Below are 15,298 nucleotides of genomic sequence, written 5' to 3' on the forward strand. Positions count from 1 at the left end.
CTGTTATTTACATCACATTTTGTTGATCATTTTAGTTATTTTTAGTTGTTTTAAACTTACAACTTAATCTTACATATTGCAACTTTAAAGATTAAAGAAGAAATGCACAGTAAAGCTAAGGATGGTGAGAATGTCACTAGTAAACTATCCACTGGACCACTACTACTGGAAACATTTGAATTCTGACCTGCTGCTGGTGTTTGATCATTAAAATTAGTTACATTGTTGTACCAGATGTCTTTGTTATCCATCCAATAGTTGTGAGGACTTTTCACTTGAATAGCTAGATTTGAAGTCAGGGGATAATCATGGTCAGAATAATGAATCCTCTGAGCACCATGGCTGCACAAGTTTTAATTGCAGTCCAGTTGCTGATGAGATATTTCAGCGTGTTCCGAAGTGGTGGGAGCATGGTTTTTAAAAAAAAAAAAAAAAAAGCACACATGAACGCATCATTTTAAAGCTTTTATAAGCTTACACACTGAAATGCAGATCCAACTTCATACGAGAGCTTTAAGTTGTGTATTCCACGTGGATGATTGATTGTGCAAGTCCTGTGCTGAATAAAGACGACGCATTCAAGATTACGTGAGGATCGTGTAGTTTTCTGAGTGCTTTTCAACCAACTGTTCCCAACACTGAATCGCTTGTATGTCGGCCTCGCAGAGAGTAGTACACCCTCCCTTAGTTGAAGAGTGTACCTTAGATGTATTTTAAAGGCCTCCTCAAGATGCAGTTTGTGCTGTAATGAGCTATACAAAGCACATTACACTACCTTCACAAGGCCACATTATAGAGTGAATGTGTGCAAACATTTCGTGCACTAAATACTGTGCTTTAAGACACACTGCAGCTACTCAAAAAGTAGATACGACATCAGATTTTTCAAAAAATACACATATAGATATATATCTAGTACAAAAGTTGCTACCATAAACTATGTAAAAAGGTTTTTTTCAAAAGGCATGGCTGCTTACTCTCAGGCATCATGCAAGTAGGATTGTACAGGTGTGCAGGAGTAGTGAGGAGCGAGGCGGTGAGCTGCGAGTGTCCCTTTTCAAACCAAATTATTCCCCTTAGGCAACACTCAGAAAGTGTTAGACGTAAAGAAACAAACACATGTTCGAAATATTTCGGATAAAGTACAAAAAGAAAGAGGAATGGTGCGCACAGTCTAACAGCACTTCAACAAGGTCACATTGATTATTAAGGCTTCCCTTTGCAGGTCACAACATACCATCCAATCGCATACATGTAATGCCAAAACACATAATAAATACCTGTTAGAATGCAAAATCATTCATCTGTTATTACACTGAGGACATCTAAGACTTATTGGAGAGCTGACTCAGAGGGGCGGTGACCTTGCACACCCCCCCGTATTTGGCACACTGGATTGTTGCTCACCATCACTCAGGTTCGCACTTGGAATTTCCCGGCTTTAGTTAAATATTTGACCCCTTTAAAGGGCTTGTACTTCTCTCCGTACATGTCCAGACGACTCACCTTCAGACCTGTGGAGAGGGCAAAGAGGCGCAGTGATCAGAGACTAAAAATACATCAACTGAACACCATCGCAATAAACACTGTGTTAGCACTGGCATAACCACTAATGTCCTCAAAAACAAGAGAAGAAAGAAAGAAGAGCCGAGAAGACCGGCTAGTTACATTCCTGGACTTTCAACCTCTGCTCGGCTACAAGATTACGAGGTCATGTCGCGAGTGTTACCTGATATGGCAAGCTGCTGTATCTTCAAGTCAATATTGAGTGAGGGGTTATCTTCAGGTTTGGGGGTTCCTGCCTGCGTCGTCAGACTGCCCTTCAAATTAGGAAGCTTCTGGGGGTTCAGTTTCCCAATGTCCCAAACCAACACCTGCCACAGCACAAGACATGCTCCCAGTGAGGATGATAAAACAAAATACACACTAAAAACATATAAGAGTGGCTTTTTGAACTCTTATTTAAAGGATGAATTCACCCAAAATTGAACATTTTGTCAGTTGTAGTCCACAAAACATTTCTGGATGTACACAGCAAAACCTATTATAACTTATTTTCTATTATAACTATTTGGGATCTCAGGGCTTTTGGAGACTTGGATTATGCCGGATGAGCTGTAAGGAGCCGTTTTATTATTTTTTTCAGCCGTTTTAAAACAAGTCTCCATCTACTTCAGTTGTTAAGGTGAACAACGGTGCAGCACTGTTTTGCGAAACACTATATCTGAGTGAGGATAGTGGATTAGAAGATCAGTAGATAACGACAAGGTGACATCTTCATTTCTGGGTGATCTCGTCCTTTGACGCAGACCTACTTTATTACCGAGCAGGTCAGCTGTTACCTTGGTAGCGAGGTCGTAGGTGTATGTTCCCTGTGTGGCTGTGAGGTTGGCACTGAGCACAGCTTTAGGCATGTGGATAGTGACCATCAAGGCCTCCACGGTCTTCCCCATGGTCTGCTTGGGCCCGATCGTGATGTCCAGGCGACCGCATGGTCCCGTCTCAAAGAAACTGATGCTCTGCTTCACATACACTGGGATGGCCACGAGACTGAGGAGGGAAATGTGCAGAATTGATGACCAGGATGACATGCATAATTAACTGGAAGACAGCAGGCAACTTGTATTTACAAGTGTGGATTGTGAGTCCTTAATGTGGAAATTAAAGCAGAATTTCGAACCACCGCTCCACACTGAAACAAGAAAATAACAGGACAAAGACTTTATTGTTGCTTGAGGTTGTCAGCGATTTCATCCGGCAGTCACATCAGCTGATGTGCTGTTCAAATGTAAACTGAACAGACTGTTAAAAATGTTACAAACATTCCTGTGCAGGCCTCACAGAGAAGAGGGATCGGCCATGGTGTGAAGACTACGCTGTTGTATTTATCACAAATAAGACATGCAGCTGCGTCAGTGCTTACTTTTGAGAGCTGACATGATAGTTCATGAGTGTGAAGTTTCCGTCAGGCGGGATGAAAGAGAGGACGCGCTCCGACTCCCAGCGCTTGAACCGCACGCACGGGTGGAAACTCACGTCGTCGAGGAGACGAGGATTCTGCCGTCAAAAACAACAACGACCATGGCGAGTGAATTTTTAAAACTCAAAAAGACACGCAGGCAGAAATAAAACATGACGCTAAGAGGAAATTGAACCCACCATGAAGGAGAGAGTCAGGTCGGGCATCCCGGTGAGCCTCACACAGGCTTCAACTACACCCTGGATCTCTGCGAATACTGTCGTACCTGAATAAGAAAGGTTGATGCCGATGGGACACAGATGTGATGCAGAGTCTCCAGATCAACTTATAGAATTCAGTAATACCATACTACTATATCTATCAAAGTAAAGGTGGTATGTACCTGATTTGTCAAGAATGGCATCAATTTCCTCGATCACATCAAAATAGGCCTCATTGTTGGTGTATTTGACACCCGCCCGCCTCCACGGGACATTGGACAATTGACCTGTCGGCAATGTGTCTCCGACATTACTAGCTCCTGGAAAACACACAAAACAAATACGAAAACATCAACGTACACACAAACATGACAGACTTTATTTGCTTCAGCGATCCGGGGGCACCGTTCAGAGTGAGCTTTAACACCAGAGTCAGGGTGACCTCCGTTTTACCTGTGAGCGTGTTGACAACCGATCGCAGGATGGTGGGAGGCCTGATCATCTCTTTGAGGACGTTGGACTCTGTCGCGAGTGGGAAGCCGTTGTCCAGCATCTCCTCCAGCAGCTCGTACACGGTCACCACGTTGTCCTTGATTACACCTTCTGAACACTCTCCAAAGTAGTCCTGTCGATAAAAAAAAAACAAAAAAAAGTTTTATGCTAAAGCAAATATAGAAAAAGACCGACATATGCAAGAAAAAAAGTTTGTTGCATTACATCCTCAGTTTGTTCCACTTTGGCGATTTGTTCCAATATGTACATTATACTAAACATGATGGTGCATTGTTTTTGCTGTGAGTATACGAGAATTACTGTTATACTAAAAGGTAGGCCTGCCACAGTAATTACATTATCCAGGTATTGTACACAACTTTATTATTGATGTATGGATATACTGTTGAAGACTGAATGCATTCTTAATATTTATACAAGAGCACCTTTTATTCACTCTTCTGGGTGTTTGGTTACTTGCACAATGCTCAATCAAACCATCTGCAGTTCCTCTCTAACATGCTGTGGTTGCAAGTAGCACCTCCATTTCCTCTGCACATGGCCCTCCAGCAGAAGGACATAATGTACAATCACAAAAGCTCAATATTCGAGCATTTTTGCGGTACTTATATTTACTTTTCTAATTTTTTAAGGCGGTCAATTTTGCCTCTTTTTCAGCTAAACACACTACGCACACAAAACATGCAGGGAAATAGTTATCACCTTCACAGCCACGCTGTTCACACTTGACACACAAATGCATCTTGGGTGATGAGGAAGTACACAGCATTGTTAAATCGTGGTAGACAGCCTTCAGCTACTCAGTGCTACTCAGATCAAGATATACTGAAGACAGGCTGGGAGAGCCCGGCCATGTCTAACTCGGAGAAAAAGTTTTTGAGTAACAGCTACAATTTACTGATAACTTGAGATGCATTTTGATGTCTGACGTGAAATGCAATCCAGGCCCACCTGCTTATGAGGCGCACTAAGTTTGAACATTACATATTCTGATATCTCTTCTCTGAATGCAAATGTAATCCCACCTGAATGGTGTCTGCCACTCTGTGCAGGAACTCAATGACAAACAGTGGCGGAACTTCAGTCTGGATGACAGACAGGAAGAAGAGCTTGTCCCTGTATATGGAGATGAGATAGTGGTGTGGGGTCTGCAGGACTGGGGGCACATTCTCCGGCTCCACTGCCTTCTCCCTCGCCTCGAAAAAGTAATCACACACACTCCTGCCGATGACACTCTTCCAGTGCTTCTCCAGGAAGATGTCCCCCGTGTGATTAACCAGGAACAGACTGTGGATCATCTCAGCTGCAACAATGAGGTGGTTGTTGTTGTTGTTGTACTTAGTAATGCTCTGTTACTAGATACGAGATAGTTGGGGAGGGTGAAGTCAGCAGAATTTACAGCCGAAGCTTAACTCATTATCAATTATCCGATTGTGCCCAAAATGAAAACAAGTAATGGAAATGCAAAGCAGAAGCACTTACTGTCAACATCTGCCTACTGTCAATCTGTCAAACTAACTCCAAACACAGGTAACTCAACCAGCTGGCTAACAATCTGTAACTGGCAACTTCGGACATCTTTTCTACCATCTACCATTTTGATGCTAAAAATCAAATAAACTCAAGAAAAGAGAGAAGAGTGGCAGCGACATCAGAGCTTTAAACAGAAGATACACTGAAAGTTTCACAGATTGTTCAAAGTTTTACCTGCTGACTCCAGTTGATTGTGCCAAGAATATTATCTGGTGCCAATATGGCAGAATTGTCTGCTGAAGAGGCGCCTGCAGATCTATGCACACGTAAACACAACGAAGTCCCGAATAAGTACCGACGAGCTGAAAGAATAAGTCCTGAGTACCTCTGGTTAGGTACTTAAATGTGCTGTAGGCGGTTTAAATGTCAAGCAACTCTACTGTAAACCTGGCTGATACTTGGCGAGAAAAGTTTCGGACTTTTTAATTAGGCAACATTTACAGGCACCTAACCCACAGCGCTGTGTGTGACTCTGTGGGATAGTGATGCCCTGAGTATAGCCTGTCAGGCGCTTGTGTAGTAGGCATTTATATGTCTATTATGGGAACAGTACCTTTGTATTTCCTTGTACTTTATGTTGAGCATGTTTTTTTTTGTTTGTTTTTTTTAACAAAAACTATAATTTGAAAAAGAGGAAAAATTCTGAACCAAATTCAAATCCAAAAACAACAAAAGGAAGACAACAGAATAACCTAGGGGGTATCAATACTTACAAATAGTAAATGCACTTAATAAAAATAACTCAAGCCTTAGAAATATATCATTTTCTTGATGATTTACTCTTCTTCAGACAGTGTGATGTTTAAATACAGTGTTCAATTTCAATTTTGTTTTATTTAATATGTGGCTTCTTTTTAGCCCATTAGCATTTGCATAGTGTAGTATTTTCAATGCAAAAGATAAATGCTCAGAAATCTTTTCAGAAGCAGAATAGCACACATTTCACTTACTTTGGCAGAGCTGTAACAGAAACCATATGCTAAATGTTTACCCTGTGTAAAAATGCAAAATGGGGTCATACTTTCATGATCAGCCACACTAACCATATTGTAGACTGAGGTGAGCAAGTGGTATATTTCAACCTTAATGGGAAAAAGCAACACACTTGTTAAAAATAACCTTTTTTCATAATACCTTATAAATATTTTCCTGTACAGTGTTTGTTAGAGTATTGCACTGAGCATCTTAAACTGAGATCTCACAGAGAGATGTGCCACATGGGCTCATATAAGCAGAACAAAGACAATATGTACAGCATGTCCAACGTGTATATTTAGCGCTGGCTTGATTTCCACCAATGCCTAAGGAAAATATTTGACTCCCATACTGTTGCTGCCACTATATCCATTGTCCGGTTACTAACTTTGTCTCACTGCTATATGGTGTATCGGCATTTTTGAAGGGAGACAAATATTTGGAGACTCTATATTATGTAGAATCTTTTTTTTTTTCATTAAAATTGTATTGTTAAATATTACTATTAATTCAATTTTCTCTGTATTTTGGGCAATAATGGTCCAACCTGTATCCTAATAATAGTAGACCTCTGCCTGTTTACGTTTGTAGTTGATAGTAATGTGACCCTGTTTTAAAGTAAATACATTGATCAGTGCAGCTTTAACTCTCTGTGGGTTTGCTTGAAAAGTGGGTGGCCACGTTTCCAGCAGGACCCCAAACGTAAGGCTTTGGATTGGTGGAGATCTTTAACGACGTCACACTGCATGCGGGAGGCACTGCCCGCCTGCGAGGCACTTCTCAGGGGAGCAAGCATCCTCATTTACCCTTAGCCGCGCGACCGCGTTTTCTTACCGGTTAAGGTGGTTGCTGCAACGTGTGTAGTCAGCCATGGCTTCAGAAGAACCAAAAGCAAAGAAACAGAAACTTTCAGAGGAGGAGAAGAAAGAGTCTCCGACCAAAAAGACTCCTGCCAAACTGAGGTGACCGTGAGCTAATGAACAAAGCTAACTAAGTACTCCTAGGCGCAGCGGGGAGACGCTGTCCTTCTCTAAGTTGTTAGTAGTTGAATGCTATAATGTGCGCAAGTCGTGTTGAGAGTTTTAAACCTGAAAGCTATATGAATGTGTGCACGAAGAGTTGAGCTTTAAAACGTGTTTGTTGATACCATTCAATGTGTGTTTGAGCCAACACGGTGGGGAGAGGAGGTCGCTGTCATAAACGACCGGTGTAAAGTCCTCTGATGTGGTTACCGTTCAACACGTTAGTCAACGGTTAGCTAACACCTCGTAGTGTTGGTCAGCTTCAGCGGGGTCAGGAGCGCTGAGACGCAGCTGCATTCAAATGACCGCAGCGTGCTTGCTTCTCGGTGGGTGTGCCAGTATCTAATCTTAAATCCAGCGTGACCGCCACCTGCCCCTGCATGTTTAAAAGCTGTAGAAAGAAATGCTTGGTACGGATTTGTGCAAGGTTTGTTCAGTGCTGAGGATTGCTCCGCTGCAAGAAAGCTTGACCGTCCTGTATCCCAAAACGGTGACCTGTGATGCAGTCACATGGTCGTGAATATGTTGCCTTTTCATGCTTTTTTTCCGCCTCACGAATATGCGTTTAATGCATCCCTCCAGGACTTCTCTTCTCATTCAACTTATCTGAACCCAGTTGTTGTCTGATCACGGAGTGTTGCTGCTATCATCATCAGCATGCTACTCACGCTGTAATATAGCTTCAGAGGAGTGAGTGGATGGAGGCTAGACGAGCCAATCAGCAGACAGAGACGGTGTCCTGGATCTTCCTCCTCCACATGCCTCCAGTCGGTCAGCCCCGAGTGGGAGGAGCCTGGTTGCAGGGGAAAATCGATCTGCCCTCTCGCTGGGCTGGAATTGTCAAGTTTTTTTAAATGCTTAGCTCTTTCTGAGCCGGGTTTGAGGTTACTCAACAGGTCTGTCAGTATCTAGTTGGTACACAGAGAGAGGGACACCATGTTTTCTGCAAGGTAAGACCACGTTGACATATAGATGATTAATCTGAAGGCAAGTATGGCTTCTGGTTTAAGATAATTGGAGATAATTGGAGGCACAAGCCCAGTAATCATCTGTCTGCATATTGGCAGATGTTTGTGCTGTAGGTAATGATAGTAAGGGTGTGGCATCTGTTTGGTTTTTGAGGCTACAGCAACCCATATCTACAGGGTAACGAGGTCTCCCTGGTCTTTGCTTTTTGAAAAGCCCTTCTTCCGTGTTGCTTCATCTTGCTTTATTGAATTTTGCCCTCAGGCGAGCACAGAAAGCAAGGCCTGATGGGGAAAATATGCGAGCACATGTTCATGTGGAGGTGGCATCTGTCTGGGGCTGTGATCAGAGACTGCCTCCATCTGGGGTTTTCCCAGTCACACTGACAAGATTATGGTGAAATCAGGGACCAGAATGCAAGACTGAAGACGATACACGTGTTATTTATATGCTGTCACAGTCTCTTACAGCGTTTGCTTACAGAAAAGCAAAGCGCACAGACTAACACACGGTCTAATTGGTTACTGATGTGTAAGACCGGTTCCAGTGGGATTGTTATGCATTGACACGAAGTGCACAGATGCCAAGTCACTGTCTCATTTTTCTGTTGCTGTGCTGTTTTGTTCATGTTCTTTTGCATCACAAGACTGTGATTTGCAAAGATATTCGAGCCATGTGCTCAGTTATCTGCCTCAGGAAAAACAGACAGCACAAAGACACACAGCCTACTGCTGTTCTGAGTGTCTCATGTGTGAGTGTCATAACATGGTTACATGTATGACTGACTGGGTCTTCGCTGCTGACCATATTCATATTAATTTCTAATGTTCTAACGAGTTATACATGTATCCAAAGTATAGACATGGGCTATTTCTGCTTTTGTTCTGTGTTAATTGGAGCTTTTATATCATGTGATTAAAGTCACATGAAAACAAATGTGTGGGATTTGCAAAATAATTCACAACAGTTGGGAAAGAAAGCCCAATGAGCAAATATGATTTTTTTTTTAAGCCCTTGAAATAAGCTGTTATATGCTGCGCTGAAAGGAGGGCTTTCTGTTCTTTTACTGAAGCAAGGAACTCCCCTAAAGCTATAACTGATCTCACTATTCCGAGAGGTTTCAGAGAGTAAAGGCAAACAGGAGTTACACAAAGGTAGAGAAGGTTATGTCATGTTAAAGCCAAGCCCTTTAGTCGATTTTATATTTACTCTCATTCTTTGTGTTTCAGCCCTAATTCACTCTTTGGGATGGGAAACCCGCTACTGGACATCTCAGCTGTAGTGGACAAAGACTTCTTGGACAAGTAAGGCCCGAGCCACTGTGGAATACAATTCTTGTCACCTCAAGAATTTGCTGCCATCAGTGATTTTATTTTAGGTAGTGTTATTTTTTTCTTTTCTTTTTTTTTTTTTTTTTTTTTTTTTTTACTTTTTAAAAAAAAAAATACCTCAAAATGGGTATAAATGACTCCCTCCAGTAGTTTCACAAGTGACTCTGCACGAAACACGTGCAGTGCAGTGCACACCTTGCTGCATTGTTAAATGATCCTAGAATTATACAGGGAGAGAAAACCGTTGAATGCATGTGTTTTGTGTCCATCTTTTTGCTGCTGTTAAATCTCCATAAAGCACGGTCAGAGTCACATCAAATGAGATGAACACATTTGGTGTCTGACAGGTCATCGCAATAAGAGGCTGACCAGAAGAGAAAAAGGTTTTGTGATGTAATTTGATCAATTGATATACAAGATAATGAGACAAGAGAGCAGAGCAGAGCTGTGTGTCTATCAGATGTTCTGCTTTATTACATTACAGTGAGGTTGTACTTACTGGTCTGATCTAGCTGAGTTAAACAAATGGCCAGTACCACTCCCTGCTTTGTCATCATTTTCAAATTAGGCATGATCATTTAACAATGTCAGTCGATAATGTCAGCAAAGCCTTAAATGTATGACTCAACAATTACCCTTTGGTTGACGTTAAAGCCATAGGGCTCCTGCAAACACACCCATCCGTATTTACCTATGTACCTCTTCTTTGAAATCTTTGAAGTAATTTGAGCCCTCAGCAGAAACCTCCTCAGTTTTCTTGTCTATACGAAATCCATCACCCTGAGTTGACCAGGGCAAAGGGCTCCAGCTCACAGTCCACTCTCTAACCCCCTTGCATAAACTCAAGGATTAAAGCTGAACCAACCAACTGCAGTCCTAATTCGATCTCACATGGAGTTAAGAAAAACTGCACCTTAATCCCCTGCCTCCCTTTGCCTTTCGAGGAAACTACACTCTGTGTCACACTATTGACCAACATATTGAATTGGACATAGTCGGTGGTAAGCAGTGTACAGAAGCACTTTTGCAGAGTCTCTGCCTTTGACTGATTTCATTAATCACAGTTTTCATAAGAGTGAACAGCCCAGTTGGCAGCTCCATACCTGTGTCTTCAATGTATATCCATAAACATGATCCAGATCCTTATTGTGTGTTCATTCCAACACAAATTTGTGGTTTGTGTATGTAATAAAACGGCAGAGTTTGCTGTTGTTTCCAATGAGTTGGTAAAACTAATCCCATCTTTTTTTCTCCTTTTTAATTATTTGCAGGTACACCCTGAAACCCAACGACCAGATCCTGGCTGAGGACAAACACAAAGCACTGTTCGTATCTCCAACATTGCAACACTTCTGTAAAATCTAACATGCGGTAGAGCTAACAGTATTTCTAGTTTGTACTGGGAGAACATGAATTTTTCCCAAGTTAAGTCCTCTCTGTTCTGGAGTCAGCCAGTCAAAACAGGAGTACACCAGAAATCACCACGTTTGACCTCACCGTTCCTTTATAGATGGCCAATGGCAGAGCAGCTAATCCAGCACAGAAGCAGTCTCAGCCAATAGCAAACCAGGACATTTCACCTCCCAGTCCCTCTGAGACAGGAGCCAGAAAGCAAACATTTAACAGCAGGAGATAAGAAAGTCGTGTGTGACTGGATTGAACTGATGTGTTCTGACTCTCACTTATGTATATGATGACGTAGTAGACCTCTAGTAAATCTATTTTACACAGGCAGTGCTTGTTCTTATATAAAATATTGCACTATATTTAGTTTTTTAGGATTAATGAATAGTTGGACATAATTTATTGATATATGAATTACATATTACTCTAGATTCTCAGCTTTAGAGTTGATAATGTTTTGCAAAGCTCAATGCGTAGTGGCTGGTTTGATTGTAAGCTTTTGTTGTTCACCTGGTATATATAGTATGAAGGAGCACATACACACGTTTAACCTGTTCCCACATGATTTAAGCCACTCTGGTCTTTCCTGTTTTAGTGCTCAGGGGTAAAGTGCTAAAATGTTGGAGATTTCCCCCGAACAGACCGTAACCATCTCCCAGATGTCTCCCCCTGTGTAACCTCTGGCTCCGTCTCAGGACCTTTAACAGCAGGCGGCCTGTTATGCTTTCCAATGAACACTCTGTCTCTAACACTCAGATAAACCACACTAACATGTCTGTGTAGGTTGATACGACTGCTATATTTAGACCGCGTAACAGCAAATCACAGATGCTTTAGCTTTAAGTGGAACATATAAGCGCTGCTTCTGTCATTGTGTTACATAACAGGCGTGATGGATCGAATAGTATATTCAGTGATCAATTGTGCATGTCTTCATATTCTTCCTGAAGGAAATATGCCTTCAGCAGAGATTACAGTTAGTTGCTGTCAAGCCACATTTGTCGCCATGCATGCCACATGGGTGGACACAATAAACTATGAACTGTGCAGTATCATGCAACCAATACAGTATTTTATACTGTTTACTTTTTATATGTGAGGAACGATTTAAACGTGTCAGTGTCTGCTAAGCTAAAAAAGATAGAGGTAAAAGACTTCAGCCCAACATTTTTAGAAATGTGCATTTTTTTTGCAAATTGGTATCGATCTCAAATCTGTCCATTAAATATGAAGATGCAGCCAGCAAGCACTTAGCTTAGCACAAAGTTTGTTATTCCAACAAAACATCCGACTACTAACATGTCTAAAGTTCACTGGTTAACATGTTTTATCTAATTTGTTTAATTTGGATAGAGCAAGACTAGCTGTCTGCCACTGTTAGCTGAACTATTGGCTACTGTATGTAGCTTCAGACTTTATTCTCATCTAATTCATGGCAAGAAAACATACATGGAACTTTTCCTTTAATAATCCCAGCCATAATTGACACTTCGTGTGTGTGTGTGTGTGTGTGTGTGTGTGTGTGTGTGTGTGTGTGTGTGTGTGTGTGTGTGTGTGTGTGTGTGTGTGTGTGTGTGTGTGTGTGTGTGTGTGTGTGTGTGTGTGTGTGTAGATTTGAGGAGATAGTGAAGAAGTTCAAAGTTGAGTACCATGCTGGAGGAGCCACACAGAACTCCATAAAGCTTGCTCAGGTCAGTCATGTCTACACCAACTCACCCACTTCCTGCTCTGTCACCGCATAAATGCTCTGTGAAAACCTTGGCCTCAACTGACCAGACTAGCTGTCACTGTCTGTAGTGGATGATCCAAGAACCCCACAATGTGGGCACGTTCTTTGGCTGCATTGGCAAAGACAAGTTTGGGGAGATCCTGAAGCAGAAGGCTGAGGAGGCCCACATCGATGCCCACTACTACGAGCAAGACGAAGAGCCTACAGGCACATGTGCTGCTTGCATCACCGGAGATAACAGGTGGGTAATTATGATAATAAGCATATGTTGACACATTTAAATCTCATCTGTCTTTCACCTTTCATCTTTTTTTTTTTTTTTGCTTTCTCTTCCCAGGTCGCTGGTTGCTAATTTAGCTGCGGCTAACTGTTATAAGAAGGATAAGCATCTAGACCTGGAAGAAAACTGGGAACTGGTGGAAAAAGCTAAAGTCTACTACATTGCTGTAAGTAGTAGTTGTTGTGCCATTTACTTCCAATATTCAAGTCAACTCATGTACCTTTACTCCCTTTGTACCTGTTGGAAACCACCAGATGACCCACAGGAGGATTGCCAGGCATGCTAGTGCAGACTCTGTCCAAAACCCTTCTTCCTGTGATTTAATTAGAGCCCATCAAGATATAAAAAGCAGATCTGTCGTGACCCAATGTCACTGCTTGCTTCCAGGGTTTCTTCCTGACTGTCTCCTTGGAGTCCATCCTGAAAGTGGCGAAGCATGCATCTGAAAATAACAAGCTGTTTTGCCTGAACCTCTCTGCACCCTTCATCTGCCAGTTCTTCAAGGATAACCTTATGCAGGTTATGCCCTACGTCGACATACTGTTCGGCAATGAGACAGTAAGTCAGACATTGACTCTGCGTTCTGTAGATAAGCATGTGTGTATGCAGTGCTTTGTGTCCACCAACACTCGCTCTTTTTCTTTGTTGTTCCCCAGGAGGCTGCTGCTTTTGCTAAAGAGCAGGACTTTGATGTGAGTGGACTGATGATGATTTTTTTTGGTTTTTTTGCATAATCAAATATTGTATTAATATGTATTGTGTCCATAGACCACAGACATTAAGGAAATTGCCAAGAAAGCCCAGGCTTTACCAAAAGTCAACACTAAGAGACCGAGGATTGTAGTTCTGACCCAGGGGAAAGATGAAACTACTATGGCCCTGCGTAAGATTTTCTAATGTTTTCTTTTTTTTTTTGTCCCATATTAGAGATGTGCGATAGATGTCACAATTTTCTTACTGTGTCTGTACAGATGACAAGGTTGAGACATTCCCCGTACTGAAGACCGACCCCAAGGACATTGTTGACACGAACGGTGCAGGTGACGCCTTTGTAGGAGGTAAGATTTTCCAGTGTTTTTCATTTGATAGGTTTCCAAGTTTTGTGTTGTCTGTCCTTTGTTTTCCGTGCATTCTTGTTCAAGTTGTTCCTCTGTGCTTCAGGTTTCCTGTCTGGACTGGTCCAGGAGAAACCACTGAATCAGTGCGTGAAGGCAGCCCACTATGCAGCCAACGTCATCATCAGACGAGCAGGTTGCACCTTCCCAGAAAAACCCGACTTCAAGTGAGGATTCTCGGACAGCTTTTCCCTCATCCTGCAACCTCATACACGATTTTCTACAAATAACACCATTTTTGAATTTCTTTTTTAAATGAGCCATCCGTCCATTTCAATCACTTACACTTACCAGTATTTAGTTGGGTGCCTCCTGATGTGTGCCTGTCTCAGTTCTCTCCACTTGGGGCCACTAGAGGACCATGCAGCCAAGAGCCATGGGAAGATTTGCCTCTCCATCAATGTCCAAAAACGAATCATGATAACACAGTGGGATGTGATCATTTGGAGTTAACTTAAGGATCTAAATGGAATATATTTCATGGGAAACTTTCTAAATGATGGCTTATAGGACTCTGCTGTGAACGCTTGTGTCGATATGTTGTGGGTTTCATCTCTTTGGAGACAGAATAAAACACAAAAGGTTGATTCCACAATGGAAGACTCATTATACACAAATAGGATTAAATTAAACATGACTGTCAAGGGAAGTTACTACATTGAAATGTGCAGCATGGATTTGTTTTGTTTTTTAAAGATTAATTATTCCTTTCCTGATTTTGACAGGCCAGTTATGAAAAACTAAATGTTTTTCTTTTAAGCGCACAGTTTTTTAAATGTGTCAAAGTCAGCGGCACTGTGTCCTGTGTTAAATGTTCAATGTCAACTCTAGAAAAAGAACCATCAACATCACTCTTGTGGAAGTTTGAGTTGGCCTCCCTTTCTTTTTAGGAGGTAAGTTTTTCCTATAACCAGTGCCTTTTTTTTCCTTTTCTGTAATTGTTGCAAAGCTGCAATTTATATGTGCAGAGAAAATTGCAAGCCATTGTTGGGACTAGTGGCTTGTGTGGATGAAAATAGACACACTGCACCTCTCAAATGTATGTAAGGTAGCTGATGTTGTTGAAAAGATTTCATTATCATTGAGTGTTCTCTGTCTGACAAATACAGGAGCATTTGATCTGATATTTTCTCCATCGTTAATTTATTTACCTGAATTTGTGTCAGTGTTCTTTCTGGGTGTATATTGATCTCTTGCAGTACCATAGAATATGTGACCTAACTCCAGGACCGTTTGCTTTGCTTGATCAT

At 41.8% G+C, this 15,298-nt stretch overlaps 2 protein-coding genes across 5 annotated transcripts; one reads left to right on the forward strand and one right to left on the reverse strand.

Annotated features, from left to right (window-relative positions):
• Nucleotides 1–452: 452 nt before the first annotated feature.
• On the reverse strand, nt 453–5,658 carry ap3m1 (adaptor related protein complex 3 subunit mu 1). 3 transcript variants are annotated; one of them, XM_037124070.1, is made up of 9 exons: nt 5,401–5,658; nt 4,719–5,048; nt 3,634–3,805; nt 3,363–3,500; nt 3,160–3,245; nt 2,924–3,057; nt 2,343–2,550; nt 1,730–1,874; nt 453–1,514 (listed from the first exon to the last, which is right to left on the reverse strand). In XM_037124070.1, exons 2-9 carry the CDS (start codon nt 4,989–4,991, stop codon nt 1,414–1,416), a joined length of 1,257 nt encoding a protein of 418 aa, XP_036979965.1. In that variant the 5' UTR covers nt 4,992–5,048; nt 5,401–5,658; the 3' UTR covers nt 453–1,413. The 3 variants fall into 3 exon arrangements, with proteins under 3 accessions (XP_036979965.1, XP_036979964.1, XP_036979966.1); XM_037124069.1 differs by having other exon boundaries at nt 4,719–4,996; nt 5,401–5,657; XM_037124071.1 differs by lacking the exon at nt 5,401–5,658 and adding an exon at nt 5,176–5,362 and having other exon boundaries at nt 4,719–4,996.
• Nucleotides 5,659–6,940: 1,282 nt separating this feature from the next.
• adka (adenosine kinase a) lies at nt 6,941–15,172 on the forward strand. Of its 2 annotated transcripts, none has more exons than XM_037124562.1 (11): nt 6,941–7,163; nt 9,419–9,493; nt 10,792–10,845; nt 12,537–12,615; nt 12,722–12,894; nt 12,991–13,099; nt 13,321–13,491; nt 13,590–13,625; nt 13,702–13,816; nt 13,905–13,991; nt 14,095–15,172. In XM_037124562.1, the coding sequence occupies exons 1-11, from the start codon at nt 7,072–7,074 to the stop codon at nt 14,217–14,219; spliced, it is 1,116 nt and encodes a 371-aa protein (XP_036980457.1). In that variant the 5' UTR covers nt 6,941–7,071; the 3' UTR covers nt 14,220–15,172. The 2 variants fall into 2 exon arrangements, with proteins under 2 accessions (XP_036980457.1, XP_036980458.1); XM_037124563.1 differs by lacking the exon at nt 6,941–7,163 and adding an exon at nt 8,087–8,173.
• Nucleotides 15,173–15,298: the final 126 nt, after the last annotated feature.

Source organism: Acanthopagrus latus, chromosome 15 (assembly GCF_904848185.1).
Source record: "Acanthopagrus latus isolate v.2019 chromosome 15, fAcaLat1.1, whole genome shotgun sequence".
In the NCBI taxonomy this organism is placed as follows: domain Eukaryota; kingdom Metazoa; phylum Chordata; class Actinopteri; order Spariformes; family Sparidae; genus Acanthopagrus; species Acanthopagrus latus.